The sequence below is a fragment of the Zeugodacus cucurbitae genome, chromosome 3 (assembly GCF_028554725.1).
Source record: "Zeugodacus cucurbitae isolate PBARC_wt_2022May chromosome 3, idZeuCucr1.2, whole genome shotgun sequence".
Lineage (NCBI taxonomy): Eukaryota > Metazoa > Arthropoda > Insecta > Diptera > Tephritidae > Zeugodacus > Zeugodacus cucurbitae.
The window spans coordinates 5,248,312-5,270,372 of NC_071668.1; the positions used below are offsets into that span (position 1 = coordinate 5,248,312).

Below are 22,061 nucleotides of genomic sequence, written 5' to 3' on the forward strand. Positions count from 1 at the left end.
TTTATTGATAATTTTTTTTTTGCGTTTTATTTTTCTCAATTTAAGTAAATTAATATGTTTCCATCAAGTCAAAAACATTTTAGTTTTATTTTTAAGTTATAATACGTGGCAACCCTTTCTTTAAAAATTTTTACTGGCCATTTTTTTACTGCCTCCTTAAAAAATGTTTTAATAATTTAATTCTGTTAATTAAAAATAATTTGAAAATTAATTTGTAATTGAAAAAAGTTGGCAACCCTTCTGCTTAGTATTATATAAGTGTTTTAAGTTAAATATAAATAAACCAATATAATAATTTTACTGAATTATCAGCATTATCATATATTTCACGAAGAAATATTCATTAAACTATCAAAGCGTGTGAATTCTGAAGCGCTAGCTGTGTTAAGTTAAGTAAGTTCAGTGAAAAAGTCTGAAAGCATCTGCGTATGAATCACTTTTAATGTATGTGTGTGCGTCTTTCAACTCCATTTTCCTTCCCGAACACTATTTTTCGCCTTTAAAATTTATATTTCATACAAACTTTTAACCAAGCTACTCATGCTGACAGCCATACTGCCACTAAAGCGAGACTGCCATGCTGCCAATGGACTACCAGAGCACACGAGCAAACCCATAAGGTATATATTGATGTATATAATTTATATTTTATATATATGTGTGTGTGAGTATGGCTTCGATCACGAGCGAGCGAAGTACGCCTTAACGCCGTGAAATACTTATGACTATAATGAACTTTTTATGCAGATGGCTGACAGTTTGGACTAAAAGAAAACTGCAAAAAAAGAAAAGGAAAATTAAACATATAAAAGTGAGTGGAAAAATATGAAAGCATATAACTTGGGGTTCACATGTTTCTACGAATGCACATATATATATAAATATATGTGTGGCGTGTTTGCTGCAATAGCTGATATATGCGAGTTTGCTTTACTTATGATATTCGCGATATACTTGCAACTGCTATACGCGCTCCACACACGTTCTTAAACAGCGACAATTCGAAAATAAGTATCCATAAGTATACATACGAGTATATTCGCTGACATCACAACTTCTTGCTGTCATTCATAGTTAACTTGGCGGCTGCCAACAACGTTCTCACTGGCAAACTTACCACTACCGCAGACGGTGCAGGCAATGGCAACTGTGACGTTAACTATGACTTGGACTGTCGGCGGCATTGCCAGCAGCAATTGTGGCAGCTAGCATATAGCGGCGCATTGAAAGCGGTGACATTTTCGCCAGCAACAGCACAATCGCACAATCGGTAAGATATGTTTCTGGTGCTGGCTTTGCCAATGCTGTTTGTGTCGTCGCTTTCTTTGTAGACTCTTACAAAAATAACAACAATTTTTATTTTTTTTTTATTTTCTTATTTATATATGCAGTAAGCATGGTGGCATTCGCTAGCATTTATGGTATTTTTTTTTCTGAAGCGAGAATCTTTGGTTTATTGCAAACCGCGCTCACATATTGCCACACAACTCTTTTCCATTTGGCAATGTAATGTGTAGACTCTGCTTATACTACGCCGCATAATGCTGATTATTACAGTAATATAATTCGCCAGTCAAAGTACGTATTAAAAATTATGTAAAGTCATCAAAGGCTTGACTTCTTAAATGCCTGAAGAAAATATTTAATATTTCAGCGCGTCTTCTGCCACTTTGTAGCGTGAGTGTGTGTAGCGCGGATAAGCAATCATAATAAAAAACATGCAGATTCGCGTAACTAGCTTGAAGCTGCTGACAAATTCACTTCCTGCGCACACTTCGCTGGGGGTTGCTTATTTCATTTTATGGCCATACAACGCACTTTTTTTGTTGAATATATATACTTATATCTATGAGTGTACTCCTAACCATATATTTGCGTTAGCTGTGGTGCCACATATGTACATATATACCTCTCCACTTATATTATATTATATAATATTATAACTTCAGACACCACTCTACCAGCTGCTGTGCAGGATCTTCAGCACCTGAGCTTCTACGCATTTGCGGCCTCATAAGCCTTGTTATTGCACATCTATTTATGTTTTTAGCCACATTTGCTTCAACACCTCTAAATTATGCGGCAATTGCGTAGATACTTGTAAACAGGTAGATATATTAAGAAATATACACAGTAGAAAAATTGAGAAGTTAGTCAATGAGGATAGAAGTGGTCCGTATTGTACTCAATGTGGTGTAGTTGAGTATAAACTTATCGCAACTGGTCCAGTATGCGTATTATTGGAGGTCCAAAGGGTCTCCTTACTACTCTTACTGGTACAGTCCGATGAAAATATCGATAAAAAACATTCTGAAAACATCCAATAATTCCTTAAAAAATATAAAATTATTGTACTACATTTTGTTCAATTTAATGAAGTGTTATTTTCGTCTTTGACTCCTTTAGTGCATTTTAATATTTATTTATTAAATGAGGTAATAAGTGTGACGCGTAAACTTTGCTTTACGAAAATAAGTTTATTTTGTTGATGGGTGAAAGCTCTTATTTTTGTAAAAAGAAATTAATAATTTGTAGACTAGTTTAGGAGAGCAATGATTGTTACTTTGAAGACAGTAGTGTCCCAGTTAATAAGGGAAAACTGATAAAATTTCATTGAAGACCAAAATCTCGACCATATCGAGAAAACAGTTAAAAACAAGAAAAACGTTAACTTCGGCTGTACCGAAGCTAATATACCCTTGATAGGTGCATTTCTATTAGTAACTACATATGTGTTTAAGCAAATCTAAAGACGTAAGAAAAAGTAAGTAAAAAAAAGGAAAACATTTTATTAATTATTTTTAGCCGGGTTGTTTGCTAGAAACATTAAGATTATATAGTTAACCGATCTGAACAATTTCTTCGGAGATTATATTATTGCCTTAAGCTGTAATCCATGTCAAATTTCGTGAAGATATCACGTCAAATGCGAAAATTTTCCATACAAGCCATTGATTCCGATCGTTCGGTTTGTATGGCAGCTATATGCTATAGTGAACCGATCTGAACAATTTTTTCGGAGATTAAATTATTTCTATGAACAATAACTCACACCAAATTTCGTGAAGATATGTAGTAAAATGCGGAAGTTTTCCATACAACCCCTTGATTCCGATCGTTCAGTTTGTATGGCAGCTATATGATACAGTGGTCCGATATTGGCAGTTCCGATAAATGAGCAGCTTCTTGAAGAGAAAATAACATCTGCAAAATTTCAAAACGATATCTTAAAAACTGAAGGACATGTTCGTATATATACAGACAGACAGACAGACAGACATGGCTAAATCGACTCAGTTCAACATACTGATCATTTATATATATACTTTATAGGGCCTCCGACGCTTCCTTCTGGGTGTTACAAACTTCGTGACAATATACCCTGTTCAAGGTATAAAAAACTATAAAGATAATCAGATAGGTGAATATCAATACTGTCAACTAACTTGGGATCCATATTTAAGTTTTGGTCCCACTTATTTTTACGATTGTTCTCACAGTTTGGATTTGGATTTTGATTTGTTTGAAAGACAAATATTTTTTATTGGTTTTGTAAAAACAACAGCAGTTGAGTGAAAAAACAATGCTCTCTTTGTACGCAGAGTAAATATTAGTAGATGACGAAGAAAAAGCCAGATTATTTATATTTACCAAGTCTCTAGATTGATCAGTTCATTGACAGTCATCAAACAAGCAACCACCAATAAGCCTGGCACAGTCTAATTGCGGCTAGCAAGGACTAACTAAGTGTCATATATCGCGCTTCCACACAACATTGAAATGTGCGCGCGATATCGCATACATTTTACCGACTTTATTTTGAAAGCCACTGTTTCCGCCGCTAACTTCCTAGGCATACTGCCATTTCGCTACAACAAAATTAAGCGCCGTGTGGAGTCTTCGAAATTCTTGATTAACTATACTATCGGCATCAATGTGATCACGGTCATTTTGCTCATACTCTCCTGGCCGACACAAGATCATCTAAATGTGGACATTTTGCAGCGCAAACCGATTGTGGCGCTCGTGAATAGCGTAAATTTATATAGTACGATGTACACGATAGTGCTAATTATTTGGGCGAACTGGCGTGATCACAGGCGTCTCTTGGACTTCTTCAATGCCTGTTGGTTTATGGAATGTGAGTGCTTTCGCATTTTCAACGAATACCAGCAGGAATGTGTGCAATTCGATAAGTACATCATATGGAAGGGTGTTCTAACGGTGTTGCAAAATATCTCATTCGTCAATACGGTTTATGATTTCGAGAACTATAGCTTGTTTTTTCGTGTGTTGCTAATAATTTTCGTATATTTCTTGCTGAATGTAATGCTGATTACCATACAGCTCTTCAATATCTGTGTGCTCTATCAATATCGCGGCTTTTGGGTGCTCAATCGTCGGCTGGAGCATATCAGCGAGCTGGAATTGCGGCAATGGAATGTGGTGCATATCGAAGAGGAAATTAGTAGACTCTCTGGCATTTACTTGCGTTTGCTGCGCATTTGCCGAAGATCTACGATTATGTACGAGCAGCAAACATTGCTGATGATCGCCGTGCTGTCGGGTGCGAATATTTTGGGCCTGTTTTTTGCAAAGATCATTTGGACCGGAAAGGTGCTGGAAATGAGCGCCTGGAGTATCTTCTTTAATCTACAAATGATTCTAATTAATCTTATCGATTTTTGGTTAACGATAACCATCTGTGAATTGACGGTGAATACTTCAAAAAGAACGTCGGATTTGCTACGAAAATTTAATGATTATCGACATTTAGGCAAAGGCCTGGCGCGAAATGTGAGTTTAATGTGACAATTTTTTTATTAATTCTAATTCTCTATTCTTCTATTTATTTATTCTCTAATTATCAATTTTAGATGGAGCAATTTGCATTTATTTGTTGTGATAATCAACTGAGTTTCCGTGTATGTGGCTTGTTTGACCTTAATCACGTGACCGGCTGTCATGTTCTCTTCACAATGATTTTATATTTTATATATTTCGTTCAATTTGATTATAATGATTTATGAAATAAAAGACAACGAATCACGGGAAAACTTAAGACCATCAATATGTTGCCGAAAAGTTGGAGTACTAAAGATTTCCAAGCGATTTCCAAATATTTCTCCTTCACTATTCAAGATCCTGGTGCTATTAAACCACATTACAGCTCAGCTGTAAGATGTCTGGGTCTCAAAAACGTAATGCACCTGTGGAATTCTTTACCACCTTTTCTCGTACATATCTGAGAAACTAGAAGTATATTTTGAAATCACAATATCTCAAGGAATGCTTGTCGTAATGAAACAATTTTAAATGCAGACCTGGCGGCCATCGATTTCTACAGCTCGTTCATCCATAATACACTCCACATATCACACAAGTCAAATGACAGCCTGCAATTATACAAACCACACTGAGTTGAATGTGTTTACTCAATTAATTAAGACTGCTTATCTGATGGCTTTAGACACATAACTTAGCGCTTTCAATAATCACTTTACATTGAAAGTGTTTTCGGCATTCATAACTGTACATTTTTACTTCCCGTTCAGTTACAATTTGCACTTCACAAACGCATAATGGGTCAACGTCTTCGCAAACGCATTTCAAGTGTCTTACTCAAAGTAACAGTTGTGTCTTCCATCTGCTTTGGGCTACTACCGTTTTACTACAACAAACAGCAACAACGTTTCGTCACTTCAAAATTGCTAAATATTTATAATATTTGTATAAATGTGCTATTTGTTGTGATCATGGCGTTTCTGTTGCCGATATTTTCCGATTTCGATGACGCTTTTCAATCGGGCGATCCACTTGCTGAGCTGTTGAATCGCCTAACTATATACATCAGTTTTTGCGGCATACTCACCACATGGTGGATTAATTGGACCGGACGTCAACGATTGCAGCGGCTCTTCAACGAGTTTCTTAATATCGAAATCGATTATTTCCATCGTTATAAACACTTGAGCGATGAATGTGCGACTTTCGATTACTGTGTGATGTGGAAGGTTTTCGCGACATTTTTACAAAACATGTCATTCTTCTATAGCACCGCGCTGGCTGATAATCCCGCCGCCTTATTCATTACGTTCATGTGCTTAACGGTATTGCTGACGAATGTAATTTTCCTCGTACAGTCGCACTTCTTTCTGGCGGTATTATTTACTTATCGTTTTATTTGGGTATTGAATCGGCGTTTGGAGTGTATAATCGACAACGAAGTGACGCCACGTCAGCATCGAGGACTGAGCATAGAAATCGATAACATTGCAGACATCTACACACGCTTGATAAGTCTCTGCGAGCGCTACACACGCATACATCAATACCAGCTGTTGCTGGTGATCGGCGCGATGACCATGTGCAATATTGAGGTGCTCTTCTATGTGCGTCTGCTTTGGAGCGGCAAAGTGAGCGAGCTGAATGCGCTCAATGTGTTGGCGACATTGCAGATATTTGTTGTAAATGTACTGGACTTTTGGTTGACCATAACAATTTGTGAGCTGGCGTTGGTGACGTCGCGTAGCACGCAGGAGTTATTACGTAACTTCAATGGGAAACACGAATTGTCGACTCAGTTGGAGCGGAGCGTGAGTGACATGGTTGTAGTTCATTAAAGCATATAAATATTTAAGATTCTCTGTTTCTAGTTGGAATGCTTTGCCATCATCTGCAGCAGCAAGAAGTTGCGATTTCATATGTGCGGGCTATTTGACATTAATCACTCGAGCGGCCTAAAGGTTCTGCTGACAATGATACTATATCTTATATATTTAGTACAATATTATCATAAGAATCTGTAGAAATAGAAAATGGAGTAAATGAAGATATTTTTTCCAAATTTGTATTTATTGTTTTACAAGTATAAAAGCAGAGACCGATTTATGAACTCGGAGGATGGAGTCATATGTAGAAGTTCATGTAAGTGATGTACATAAGTTCCTGACTATCATTCACTTGGGAGTGGCCCGGAACGATTCTTTTGCATGTGGCGCAAGCAGCTCACGACTTCCGGTCTTAGACCAAGTATCCTCTGGGTAGCCAACAGGCATCCGTTTGGAGGCGAGCTAAAGTGAGAAGGCGAAGCCCGCTGCGGTTCTATGTAGGGTTTAGGACCCACCACATAAAAAAATCCCCCAATGAAAACAAAACAACAGCCTCTGCTGAGACACCCCAATTTTGTTGACAACCACTGCACACGTATTAAGAACTACGATCTAAGGGCATGCACCTGGAATGGCCGGACCCTTAATTGGGAATGTGTCTCTGCCCAGCTGGTTGATGACCTCGTAAGAGTAAAGACCTAGCCACAGTCCGCATCAAAGCGAGGTTCTTCAATATATCGCTTATTTGCGCCCAGGCCCCGACGGAAGAGAATGACGATGTCATCAAAGATACCTTCTATGAGCGCCTAGAACGTACCTATGAGCGCTGCCAACACTTTTATAAAGAGTAACCAATATAACGAACATCATTAAAATATGGAACACATGCATATATATACATATATGGTATAACTTTGAGTAATCGTATTTACCGATAGGCCAGACAGACATTCAATATTAATTTAAGTAATTAGTTTGCTCATTTTGATTTACACATTATGCAGAGTATGTGTGAGTATTTCAACAGCTATTTCATTTAAGCATATTTAATTGGCTATTAGCTGAAGAAAGCAAGAAAGCTATCGGCGACATTCTGTGCAACATGTGGCGCTTGGACACCGCAGCAAATTATCGGGCAATCATTACATATATTAATTAATTAAGCGAATTCCCAAACCTATTATTATAATTACACACAGGATGATTAAACAAAAATTTCCACTCACATAAACGAGTGCGATATGCGCAGACAGTAGTCGGTGGTGAAAATGCAGACAGCACAGAGCGCACGTGGGAAGTTCGCACACTTCGTACATCGCTTTATTTTCAAGACCTCAATGTTTCTAGGTCTGTTGCCGTTCAAGTATAACAGAGAAAAGAACACTTTTCGCTTATCTCGATTCGCGCTTAGCTACAGCATCGTGATGAATTCGCTGATATTCTTTTGGGTCGTCAAAAATTGGCCGGACATGTCGAACTATGAGCTCTTCATTGAGAAGCCGCTGCATTATATTGTGGAGATCGCGATCACTTATGTGAATAGCGTCGGTATGGTTTTACTCTTCTGCACCACCTGGACTGGTAGAAAGCGTCTGCTGGCGCTATTCAATGAAATCGTCGCTGTGAAACAGTTATGTGATGCAAAAGACTTTCTGCGCAATTATGATGCCAGCAAGCAGGAGAAACGCATTATTGTGAAATTTTGTTCTATGCTCTTGCAAAATCTCGTTTTCGTCATGGCAATGTTCTTTGTGAGCTCCATACAGGACTGGAGCTTCATCTTGGTGCTAATCTTGGCTATGATAATGCTGAATGAAATGTATTTGATATCGAATCAATTCTATCACAATGCGCTCTTCATCAATCACTCCATACTGGCTGTAAATCATCGGCTCCGTTGTTTGAGCACCAAAAGGCAGCCAGCAAGCGCTGGTGAGATTAACGACATCTTCGGCGTATATATGCGTTTGATACGCTTAATAGCGCAGATAATGAAGGCCTACGAACAACAGTTGCTCGTCATAATTTCAGTGCGTTTGAGCGTTGTCGTGCAGTGTCTCTTCTACACATGCATGCTCTTCGGCGGCAAGGAGTTAAACGTGCAAATGTTGGATTTGCTATATTACTTGGAAATTATATTGTTAACCTCCTTGGACTATTGGCTGATAATGGGCATATGCGAATCGGTGTGGCGTGCGCAACAACAGACGGAGGTGGAGCTGCAAAATTTCAGTAATTTTCATATTTTGCAAACTAGGGTGGCGAGAGATGTGCGTATACTCTTATGTCTAACTATAAGTATCAAGTATAACATACCAACTTTTTTCTAGATCAATACCTTTTCGATATTCTGCACTATACACAAATTTCGTTTTCCGTTATGTGGCATGTTCGACATCAATTTTGCAACGGCGCGCAATTTGTGTACTTCAGTGATGACTGCGTTGCTCTGGTTGGTGCAATATGATTTCTCTTTAAATATGTGAGAGCCGTCAAGCAATTTTACATTTATAAAATTAAGTTATCGTATGTGTGTTTTTATACGTGGGTTACTAATTGTGTTTCTCAACTAACAGTGTTAAAATAAAGTTGGTCAGCTGAAAGCAGTTTTATTGTTCATTAAAGTTTTTGGATTGAATATCAATCCACCTTTCTCAGAGTGAAAATATTAACAAACGGCCGACGGTTTCCGGCATGCCCAAATTCAAGAATTCAAAAAGCAACCCTGGTATAAAATTTGGTGGAATAATTTTAAATCTTAGTAAGGAAGCAATACGAGAGACTTGTACAAATTATCACTTTTTAAAAATATTTATTTTTATCAATAATAAATAGTACATTTTTTCAAGACCCCTTCTTTTTGTTGGAAAAGAGAAGAAACCCTCAACAATGTCAAAATTTTGTAAAACAGTAGCTTCAATATGGATTATGTACAGCCAAAAGACATTGAATGACGATACCAACAAATTTCTGGCTCACCAAGTCTGTTTACTTATTCGATCCTCATATTTCAATTGTTCCAGAATATTGCTTTTAAAATTTGCACATGAATCTTAAGCTGTATTTTCTATACTCATCTAAATTGTATAATAAATAGCAATATGATGATTTTTATTTCGACTCACTGTACTGAAATACTCAACACACTTTATCAGATGGGATATCAAACGAGTTTGAGGAATACACATGTCACGCTCAAATCAACCACCAGTTATCGAGTTATCACAGCCATCTCGATTCGTTTAATACCATTATGGACATTACTTGGCAGTTGGTGGAGGTGGGTATTGTGGAACGCATTCAAAATACTTAACGAAAGAAGTTCAGTATAAGCACAGACTACCCTGCTAAGCGTTAGCATTCCGCGATGAGCTCGCGTTGGCGTATCGGTCTCGCGCGTTTCTTTTACAACTCGACAATTTGGTTCTCCATCGCTTTTGGCATATTGCCATTCCGTTATAATACAAAATTACGCCGAATCTCAACGTCAAAATGCAGCTTGGTCTATAGCGTTTGTATTGATGCGCTGATTGTGATAATTTCCTTATTTTCTTGGCAAACCGAAGATTTCCTAGAAGAGAATATGTTGCGACACAATAAACTAATGGAACTACTGACCAAGGCAATAATATTATCGAATATATATACGTTAATTGCGATTGTGGTGATAAATTGGCGCGAATACAAATCGGTGTTGTACATCTTCAATGAATTCGCCGCGATCGAACGGCATTACTTCAGCAAGCATAGAGTTTTGGCACGCAATTGCAGAAGCTTCTATGACTATATCATTTGGAAAGGTGTGGCAACGCTGTTGCAAAACTTGTCCTTCATATTCATAATATGCGCGCATGCAGCTGAGATAAACCAGCGTGCAGTGATTGTACTTACCTTGGCGTTAACGCTCGGCAATGTAATTTTCCTTGTCGTGCTGCACTTTTACAATTTCGTCATAACCACTTACCGTTGCCTGTGGATACTGCACCAGCGCCTGCAATATCTCGCTAACCGTAGCCAGTTCCGCCGTCCTCTCCATTACGTTACGTACGAGGTCTATGAAATAACGGGCATCTACTTGCGTCTGATAAAGATATGCAGACGCTTTGCCAGTGTTTACGGCCAACAATTGCTGTTCAGCATTTTTGCAATAATGTGCGCCAACATACAGTCCATATATTATTTGCGTGTCATTTGGAGTGACAAAGTTTACGAATTGTCCGCCTTTGATATATTCTATACAGGGCAAGCCGTTCTCATAAATATTTTCGACTTTTGGCTAACCATTTCGGCATGCGAATTGGCGCTGGGTATGGCAAGGGATATAGCACAGCTGCTGCGTAGCTTCAATGATGTCGCGAGATCGGATGTGGAGCTCGAACAAAGTGTTAGTTTTGCATTACCTTATTGTGAGTTCAAGCTGAATAATTTAAATTTTTGTTCACAGTTGGAGATTCTGGTTGCCGTCTGCAGAAACAACCCACCGGAGTTTCGATTGTGCGGCTTAATTGAATTGAATCACTTGACCGGCTTAAAAGCTTTGTTCACTATGATTTTGTATTTAATTTATTTAGTGCAATTTAGCTATAATGACTTTTGAAAGAGCTAAGATAGGCGCTCGAGTTAAGAATTTTGATTTAGTAAAGAAGCCCAGAGATATCCATGTTTAATATTTGGTTCATTTTCCATATAACTTTGTCATTCGTTTATCATCTCAAATAAATAGGTTAACTGATAGTAATTATTATGAATTTAATCATTAGATCTCGGTAGTTATGAAGCATCCTTCCAACCTTCATAACTAACGAGATCAAAGTGTATGTCGAACGACTCACCTAGACCTCAGGAGGCCCATTGTGAAGTCATGGGGACTGGACTCTACTCACACTGATAAATCCTCTATGAACCACCAAAATAAAGTTGTTAAATTGAAAAAGTCGAGGATTGTTTCTACCGAGACTAAGTCATACCAATAACATATTTGAAGATTAAGTGTCTACAAGTTGAAAGGTGCATTTGATTTCCCTCTTTGTCGTAATTTATTTGTAAAGTGGGGCCTACTTCTATTACTCTGGCTAGTTCATTTGATTCACAGACTACTGGAATGTCACTGAACTCCTGGAACACATTACTGGTTTATCATGAAATATATATACTTTTAGCTCAAAGCATTATTTGACGATCTTCGATGAGCCTCAAAGATATTTTAGTGATTTAAAAGCCGTTTGGATCTCCGTAAATATAAATATATCACTTGTTGTAAGCAACCTCTTTATTAAAACGAGAATACTTTCTTTGATTGCAGTAATCTCCGCTTGGAAGACATTGAAATGATCCGGTAGTCGGAAAGCAATTCTGATATAAATTTTTTTCTGAAAATACACCACGTCTCACTCGTGTATCTAGTTTGAATGCGATAGTATCTTTAGACGTAACTTTATTGGTATAATGAGGTTCTTGATTAACATGGTATGAAGTCTCTAGCTCTCTTAAGAGTACTGCGGTGGGTACTAAATCTTAGTAGTAAACCAGATCGAGGCTTTTAAAGGAAGAATAATACAAATTCAGAGTTTTTTTCTCTCTTTAATAACAAGTCAAGCATAATTCTGTAGCGGAAATTCCTGTTAAAAATATAAGAAACTGTCCAAAAAATAATAGTCAAAGCTTTGAACGCTAGGAATTCAATTCAATGACTTTACAATGTAAGCTATAAAAATGGGCAATCAAATGATATGAAAAATAGTAAAAAATAAATATTTTCACACACTCTCCTGATGAAAAAATTCCTACAAAAATCATAGAAAATAAAATGCGAAAAAAATCGAGCAAAAGTGTTAAGACGTGTCGCATACAAGCGATAACGCGAAAGTATCAACTCTTTTGGCAACCGTTACGTTGAATTAAAGTCAAGCGCATTAAAAGCTAAGAGAAAATACGGCCGCTCAATAAGTATAAATATTATACACTGTTAATTTTACAATATGCTATTTGGTGCCAGTGGCAGGTAAATTTGCCATTGCCATTGCGCTCAACGCCATTCCTTCCGCGGCAGTGCACGCTTTTATTAGCCATTATTGTGTCGACCATTCTCTCGCCAATTCGCTTACCTTTTGGTATACTGCCAGCTTGCCATCGGAAGGCAACATAAACATTCACACGCCGTCGATAGCCGCAAGGAAGTTGCCGGCGAACAGCAGCAAAAAAGCCGCCTACGAAAACACACCTCGCACAGCGCGACGCAAATGGAGAGTAGCACTCTCACCTTGTAATGAAAATTCCTGTTCGCTTCAATTGGCAACGACAATAAATTCGGAAATTTTACATTTTACAACGTCGGACGGACGACAAAGGAACCAAAGGTTGTACATGGCGGATGGTATAAAAAACATTGTCGAATGTTGTAGATGGCAAGGCGGAGAAGTAGAGGAAGGAAGGAAAGGAAGTGAAGTGAAAAAGAAACAGGCAACGTAAATAACAGTAGATCATATAATAATTGAAAAGAATAACTGTATAATGAAATTTGTGTATAAGTACACTGCGGTAGGGTGAAAGGAGTGCACTTATTTAACCTCATTTAGGAACAGAGATATACGTATATTGTTTGTATATTGACACTGTAATTTTTAATCGAATCACTAGTGCTCTCTCAGCACGATAGGAAGAGAGATAGAGATAGAGATAGAGATAGAGAGATAGAGATAGAGATAGAGATAGAGAGATAGAGAGATAGAGATAGAGATAGAGATATAGATAGAGATAGAGATATAGATATAGATATAGATAGAGATAGAGATAGAGATAGAGATAGAGATAGAGATAGAGATAGAGATAGAGATAGAGATAGAGATAGAGATAGAGATAGAGATAGAGATAGAGATAGAGATAGAGATAGAGATAGAGATAGAGATAGAGATAGAGATAGAGATAGAGATAGAGATAGAGATAGAGATAGAGATAGAGATAGAGTTAGAGATAGAGATAGAGATAGAGATCGAGATAGAGATCGAGATAGAGATCGAGATAGAGATAGAGATAGAGATAGAGATAGAGATAGAGATAGAGATAGTGATAGAGATAGAGATAGAGATAGAGATAGAGATAGAGATAGAGATAGAGATAGAGATAGAGATAGAGATAGAGATAGAGATAGAGATAGAGATAGAGATAGAGATAGAGATAGAGATAGAGATAGAGATAGAGATAGAGATAGAGATAGAGATAGAGATAGAGATAGAGATAGAGATAGAGATAGAGATAGAGATAGAGATAGAGATAGAGATAGAGATAGAGATAGAGGTAGGGATAGAGATAGACATAGAGATAGAGATAACGATAGAGATAGAGATAGAGATAGAGATAGAGATAGAGATAGAGATAGAGATAGAGATAGAGATAGAGATAGAGATAGAGATAGAGATAGAGATAGAGATAGAGATAGAGATAGAGATAGAGATAGAGATAGAGATAGAGATAGAGATAGAGGTAGGGATAGAGATAGACATAGAGATAGAGATAACGATAGAGATAGAGATAGAGATATAGATATATACACATTATTGAGAGTTGATAATTTTGCGTATAGATCAGAGTTAAAACAATCGAATAACTTGGAAAAGGCTTAAAGTGTGCAGGTCTCAGATATTGTTACAAGAAGTATATACTCATATACAGTACGCCCGCTTCTTTTCTTCTATATTTAATCTAAGAAATATAACATTCTACACACAATGATGTTTACAGGATTCAATTTGTTTCGGCGCTGTTATTTAGTTGTGCTCCATCAAGTCACTTTGTATGCTGGCGGCATGCAGAATATAATATAAGTAACAAAAGTCAACCCTGTGAGACTGATAAGAACTAATGGAGAATATTTTTTGATTTCCAAAAAATATGGAAAAAGACATAAAATACGGATGACCTTAGAAAAGTCTACATACTCTACTCCGTTTGAAATTCGACTAAACTTCGACGTGAACTACCCACCAGTTGATAAAAGATAAATAAAGCTACTCTTATAATATAAAACTATGTTCTCGAAATCAATTTAAGGTTGTTGAGGTTTTAACAGAATATTCTATTCAAAAAATCTCATTTCTTTCCTTAGTACAAAGAATAAATTCAATTCCTATGCGGTCTCAAAAAGTAATATACTCTTACCTCGGCTAATATAATAGATATGCGTGCGTTTCATTGAAATTCGAAGTTTTATTTGTAGACTTTTGTGCGAAAAGAGTTCACTTTCTGGGGTAATGTGCATTTTGTGCCAAAATTGTAGCCGCCAGCTGTTTAAGTATGCGTTGTCACGTACACTGCCTTATTCTTTTATCATATCCTTTCTGTTTGTTGCCAATTTTCGCTCACAATACACACACATACACCGTTGACGTCAACTACCCAAGGTAAGGGCGTCGGTAAATCGGCGAAAATTGGGCGTAGATAATGTGGAGTACACTAACGAATTTTCGATATATACTACTACTACTACTACAGCTACTACTGATATTTACAAACAGGACTTATTTTTTTCATTTTATTTGGTACTCTTTCAACTCATGCTCATTACAAATTGTTTTTCTGTCTTTTGTTCTTTCATCAATTTATGTTCTTTCATCAACTCGTAATATATAGACGAGTGCAATAAAAGAACAAAAAAAGCCTACAAATTGTAGGCTGAATAATACAGTATAGCTATCTCTCCAATGACTGGTATATTAGTATAACGGTTAATTGTACACAACGGATTAAGAAAGGCCTTTAATTATGCTAATGCCATTTAGTGCACGTCCATGAGCAACTGCATACCAGTGCCAGTGATTATACTCGTTAAAAGCGATTCTGAAGAAAATTAATAAGAAGAAGAAGAAGAGAAGAAGCAAAGTTGATGAAATAATCTATGATTATGCCGAATAATACAATGACTAAAGCATTTCGTCTACTAAAATACTTCTCTGATGGATAAAGATACTAATGTAGAGTCATACCAAAACCTATACATTTACATTTCCGAGCTCATAAATTTTATAGTGACACGTGTGTTAGATGAAGATGAGAAGAATTGCGGAGTAATACTAATAACAAATCGACAGTGTGTATTTGTATGAAAGTATGAGGTATGAACTAGTCGTATGCATATTTCTGAGAGAAATCCTTAATGCACAATTGATGAATTTCCATATGCAACCACAATTCCATTTGAATTTGTTGCATTGAACATTTCAATCTGCAGTGACATATCTTCAGAAATGATTTTGTTTTTGAAATTTATTGATTTTCGTAAATGCAAATAAGTGTATACCTCACCTGTACTATAAAATTTCATATATTCAGTGTGAGTTGTTATATTTTGTTGTTGCTGTGGATATTATTTATAACGGGTGTCTGTTGTTTCGATACGTGTAGTTTTCAATGAGACCAAAATTTTTTAGGAGTTCCACTTTTTGACAGCTGTTACTCATATCGGAAAAACGTTTACTGCTGACATACGGCTCCAATTGCTACAAAACGTGGTCGAAAATTGGACCTCTCGGCTGGAATTTATTCGATCCAGTCGGTCACATGCCCGAAATAATTTTTAAAACATAATGACAAACCCTTATCTCTATAATAAAGCTAAGTTCTAGGCCAAAGCATTAACTTATATGCGCTTCATTTATTCTTGAAAATCACACAACTAAAAAACACCCTTTATATACCTACACTTGCATTCGTTGGGATTTTTATATGCAGATATTGAAAACAAAGAAAATTCAATCACAGTTGCCTTATTTAGATTATTGAATATAACCTGCTTTTCTAGATAAATTTACATACACAAATACACAGAAAGGCTTGTAGTTCCCCCGAACGCATAGAAAATGGATACATCTTACTGCAACTTGGGAGATATCTGTGTATGTAAATATATAAAGTGCATACTGCATATTTAAGATTTCAATTTTATTTTTGAATTTTCTGTTTAGCTGGAAAATAGTATTTTATATTTAGTATTCATAAAAATAAAATTAACAGATGAGGTAGTTAGGGAGGCAAAATTTACTCTTGTCCAGCAGTCTTTGTAAAAATTTCTTTAATATGGTATATATGGATCTACTTTGTCTATTAAGCTGTATTTGGTTTACGTAATTTGAAGAATTGTGAATAGAATAGCCAACTGGTATAAATTGTTATAATCTCATAAATATGGTGTAGCAAATTAATGAAGTGTCGACATACTCTCTTTCGCTGAATTTCGTTTTTCAACATTGTTATATATGTAGCTTTGACTAATTTGAGTGTAGTTTCCAAACGAGACCGGAGGAGTGGCGAATAGAATATGAGAGTATTACCAAATTACATAGAAAATAATAAATTCAATTTGCTTGTGGTATAATAAATCTAATATAATCATTATTTATAGATAAGAGAACTTTTTCAATGAATTCATGTGTCAATTTCCTTCATATTTTTTATACTTAAAATCGTTAGGAAAAAAGCAACGGGTTTCCTTATAAATATAAAGAGATAAGATATTATACTAATACATATACATTTATTAAACATATTTTTATAGCTTCCAAATGTGTGTTTAACCAGTTTATACCATTCAAGGCTAAGCGCTGAAATATTTCCTCAATGCTGTAGAACAATCCAATGTATGTACTTTGTATTCTTGAACTGTTTTTGCTTCCATTTAATTTTATACCAGTTTATACCAGTCAAGACTAAGCGCTGAAATAGTTTCATAATGGTGTAGAACAATCGATTGCAAGTACTTTACATTCTTGAACTTTTTAAGCTTCCATTTAATTTTATACCAGTTTATACCAGTCAAAGTTTAGTAAAGCAATACTTTCCGAACAATCAAATCGTTTACAAAAATCGTTTTTTTTTATCAAAAGTCGAAAATCAAGCTCACCGAATCGGTTATATCTGAAACCGACGTTTATTCGTGCCATTTCTATTTTAATATGGAATATTCTATTTTCACAGCACTCATGTTATGAACACCAAACACGAATTGCGGCACCTCCCTTAACCAGGCAACACCCATTGCTGCAACTTTGTTGATGCTCGCGTGCAAACAGACAACAGACTGTCATTACCATTACAATTTCCACTGCAATTATCAAAGCGGCGACTTCGCCTCCAACCTTTTAACTGCTTGAATTGCAGTGCATTGTATTCATCACTTGATTTTCTTTCAATTACATTCTTACACACTTCTCATTTAAATGCAAAGCAGAGACAGTTGCTGGGTGGTTGTTTGCTGGCCACCCTGCTGCGGACATGGCATGATGAGCAATGAAGATGTTGCTTTTTCTACCAGTTTGTCAGTTTGAAATTGAGCTGCACTTCGTCTATTTTTGTTGTTTTTTTTCGGTTTGCGTTTTTTGTGCGCTCACTTACCATGTCTGCCGCGACTAACTGAGTGACCACGAACGCTTTCAAGATTTCGCTTCTCTGATTTAGCACATTCAGCGGCAGCAGCAGCAGCCGGAGTTTGGCGGACCGCGTGTTGGTGTTGGCAAGTAATCGAGTTTCCGTGGCGAAAATTTTGCAGAAAAACTGCGAAGAAAAATCGCAATTGACGGAAATGAAAATCTTTAACGTTTTGATATTATTTCAAGCGTAGCTTTTCTTAGTCGCTACTATGTTGCACCGTCTCTTCTCTTCTCATTTTCGTACTTTCTGCATGCTGGTGGTTCCAATGCATTTGCTGCAGGAAATGTAGCGTTTGCTTTACAAGTTCTCCGCTGTTTTTTGTGTGGAAGTTTTTGCGAAAATTTGCTTCTCTTGAGCTTTAGTTGCCTATCAACGTAGCCCGCTTTAAGTTTCCTCTTCAAACGGCGTATAGTCGTCTTGCGACTTAATTATTTTAATAAATTCATTTCAAATGACAAGTTGATGCAATATAAGCTGGCATTGTAACATGATAGTTGCAACGTGTAAGTCATAATTATCAAAGGAGCATGAGAAATGCTAGGCGAGCTAAGTGTGAGAAAGACGCTTGAGTGAGCGCTCAACTATGTAAAATATGCAGACAATCTTTTAGAGTGTGCAATGGCATATATAAATAAGAGGGCTAAGAATTTAAAGAAATTAAAAGCACTTGAACTTGAAGTGCTCATTGTCGAAACGAAACTATTTGCTGAAACAATGAAAGAATCAGAGACTAGATAACATTTATTTAAGAGATTATAACTGGTACTGTTTATATCTACGAGCTGTGTTCAAAAACTGTGTTCATTGCCTACTACGTCTGTAGCAGCCGCTAAGGTTTTTGGTCGATTTTTGGCCCAAAGCAATACTGTAAATATCCTTCAGTCTCCATATTTGCCAGACATGACTCCGTGTGATTTTTTCCTCCTTCAAAAAATTATGATAATCTTAAAGGGCCGACGTTTTCGAAGCGCTCAAACAATCGCAGAAAAAGCCAAAGGCTTCTCCAACAAATCGAGTTTTAGAAGTGTTCCAACGTTTAGAAGAAGCCAAAGTGTATAATATAGAATTGGGATTATTTTTAATGTAGACGAATGAATAAATATTGTTTTCAAAAAACCAAAAATTCCCGTTATTTTTTGAACACACTCATTATAGTTCGATTCAACTCTATTTAGTCTATGTGTTACATATCAAGGAAACGGCCTTGCAATAAAGAGATATTTGTCAACGAAATTCGAACTAAAATCATCCGTTAAGGCCTTTTGATTTGGTTCCCTATAGCTTTGTTCAATTTCCAAAATTCGAATATCAGTTTCTGGACAGATTTGGAGCCATTGAGGGACAAAACCGAAAACTAACAGAATCTATTAAATATCAATTTATATAAGGGGTTAGGGGTAGTCATAGACACGAAAAAATGAAAATTTTCAGTAATTTTTTTTGCTATTAAATCATGTTATTTATCCAAGGTTTTGACTTGAAGTCACGAAAAAATTAAAAAAATAATTTATAATTTCCAAAGTTAAAGCTGTCTGTGTTGACCCAGTTTAAAAAAAAAGGTCCTTGCGTGACAATCAAGGACTTAGGACATTCATCTAAAATCAATCGAATAAAAAAAATTAGTTTTATAAATAGATAATCCTGGGTCTGATCGAAGCTTTTTTTTTCAAAAATTAACAAAATGGCGGCCTTTGGAAATTTTTTCTAGATTTTCAGCAAAATATCAACAGTTAATTGGTCTTAAAAAATCGAAATTTTTGAAAAAAAAAAATCCTTCGATCAGGCCTGATGATTATTATGTATTCTAAAAGCTGTATGAATTTCATTATAATCTACTGATCGGTTATCGTGTTACAGTTGCCACCAATTTAAAAAACATAGTTTTGAGAAAAACACATTTAAAGTTTCACACGAGCGTTTTGGAGCGCCCGAGCAATCTTTGTTATTTGTCGAATAACTCGAAAAGTTATTATCGGAACAACTTCAAATTTTCAGAGATTGATTTTTTGAAAATCCTGACTACCCCTAACCCCATAAGATCTATAATACGTGAAGGTAACCATTAGAAAACCCTTAAAATTTATTTAACCCTGGAAGGTCATCGCTATTTTTAAAAAGTAGAAGTCATCCCTCGTCGATTCGACGACGGCATTACTCAAAGTCCTTAATGTATTATCCTACCTATCAAAACCTACTAAAATCAATATATTCACATTACCTGGTTTATATATCTTCTAAATAAAACAATATAAAACAGTTTTTCTTAAATCTTTTATTAAATAAATAAAATTTTACAGCCCTGATTCATTCGGCTTTTGTACAAAATAAACACTCGCATCGTCGAAACGACGAGGCATGACTTTCCAGGGTTAAAAAAGCTTCTATGATATATTATTTCAGGAACGATAAACAGAATATCAGTTTCGAAGAGTCTTGAGATCAAAAACAGAAACCATGACAGCAATCGAATTAGACTAAGGCCTATAAAAAGTAAATGAAAAATAGGGTAACATTATTAGAAACGAAAACAAAACAATTATGAGTAAAATTTTAGAAGTTAAATTTTCCAAAAACAATAATAAAGTCGTGGTTTTCATAAAATCAAATTTGTAAGATTACACTTCAGCTGAAATTTCAACTTACAACAATTGTGATTAACTGCGTAAATGCAGCGCTGTCATTTCTAAATGTAAATTGTTGCATTTTAGTTTCGGTTTTCGTTACGAAATAACGATGTGTCGCATAAAATCTGCTGCGCGACTGCAAAACTTTCATAATTTAACTTTCGCAACTTTTGCGCGTGCAATTACTCAAGTACGAAACACGTCGCTTTATTTATGAATAAGCAAATTCCCGTTATATACGGACAACTACATGTTTGAGGATGAGGAGATAGTACAGAAGTGTAGCTACAGGATATTTTGCCGGCGAATGTTGAAATGTTTTGTTTGCAAATTTCAGTGTCAAAAATGATAAGTTATTTCGGTAAAATATGTATATCTCTGTCTTCATACAATTTAAACTCGCTGCATTATACTGTAAGTAAGGTTATGTACGCAATTTAGGCGAGTCAAGGAACGCGCTGGACCAACAGCGCCACCACAAAGCCAATGACAATAACTTCAACAATTTGGCTGTTTGGTCCAACTTTGACGTAGTGAAAGCGTTGCACGAGCATTACAACAAAAAAGAAAATGTGAAAAGGTGTACAACAATGCGTACAACAATAAACTCTAACTAACTAACATAATGACTGTGCGACGCAAAAGTTCAAGTATTAACACGATATGCGCATGATGAACATGGTGCTAGAGCTGATAAAATGTTGGCGCAAACTTTATAGATTTATTTTATTATAAAAGATATTATTTGTGATAGCAGACGAAATTCTGAAGCAAAATTTTGTGAGCATAATTTATTTTATGAACTTTTTTAATCGTTATGTGGTCTCAATTAACTTCAATGATATTATTATGTTGAAATATTAACTGAGGCAGAGTGGGCTATTTGTCGTTTTCATAACTTGAGCTATTTTAGGCTGATTTTGGTACCAAATACCGTTTAGATAAAAGTGACGATTTTTTTAATAAATATAAAGATATAGGAGGTAATACATATACATATCTTTTAAGTATTTTTGAAAATTTCAGAGCTTTCATTTAATTTTAGTGTGGGCTTGGCTTGAAAATATTTTCCCAATAATGTTGAATAATCGAAAATACGTACTGAATATTTATGATTGTTTTTAAGCTTCCACTTAATTGTATACCAGTTTATACCAGTCAGGGTTTAGCGAAGAAATATTTCCGCAATGCTGTAGAACAATCGAATGTTTGAGAAGTATATTTTCAGACTTTTTAAAACTATTATTTAATTGTATACCAGTTTATACCAGGGTGAGCTTAGCTTGAATATATTTTCCCAATAATGTAGAACAATCAAAAATGCGTACTGAATATTTATGAACCTTTTTAAGCTTCCAATTAATTTTATACCAGTTTATACCAGTGAGTGCTTAGCTTGAAAATATTA

General features: G+C 35.9%; 4 protein-coding genes across 4 annotated transcripts; all 4 read left to right on the forward strand.

The window, feature by feature from the left end:
* The first annotated feature begins 3,780 nt into the window (after positions 1–3,780).
* On the forward strand, positions 3,781–5,030 carry LOC105214214 (gustatory receptor for bitter taste 22e-like). Its single transcript, XM_029041623.2, has 2 exons — positions 3,781–4,797; positions 4,878–5,030. Exons 1-2 carry the CDS (start codon positions 3,781–3,783, stop codon positions 5,028–5,030), a joined length of 1,170 nt encoding a protein of 389 aa, XP_028897456.2.
* Positions 5,031–5,756: 726 nt separating this feature from the next.
* Positions 5,757–6,809, forward strand: LOC105214215 (gustatory receptor for bitter taste 22e-like). Its single transcript, XM_011187508.2, has 2 exons — positions 5,757–6,596; positions 6,657–6,809. The coding sequence occupies exons 1-2, from the start codon at positions 5,757–5,759 to the stop codon at positions 6,807–6,809; spliced, it is 993 nt and encodes a 330-aa protein (XP_011185810.2).
* Positions 6,810–7,879: 1,070 nt separating this feature from the next.
* Positions 7,880–8,941, forward strand: LOC114804224 (putative gustatory receptor 22c). Its single transcript, XM_029041601.2, has one exon. It carries the CDS (start codon positions 7,880–7,882, stop codon positions 8,939–8,941), a length of 1,062 nt encoding a protein of 353 aa, XP_028897434.2.
* A 1,037-nt stretch (positions 8,942–9,978) lies between these two features.
* On the forward strand, positions 9,979–11,208 carry LOC105214216 (putative gustatory receptor 22a). The gene is made up of 2 exons (XM_054226499.1): positions 9,979–10,995; positions 11,056–11,208. Exons 1-2 carry the CDS (start codon positions 9,979–9,981, stop codon positions 11,206–11,208), a joined length of 1,170 nt encoding a protein of 389 aa, XP_054082474.1.
* Positions 11,209–22,061: the final 10,853 nt, after the last annotated feature.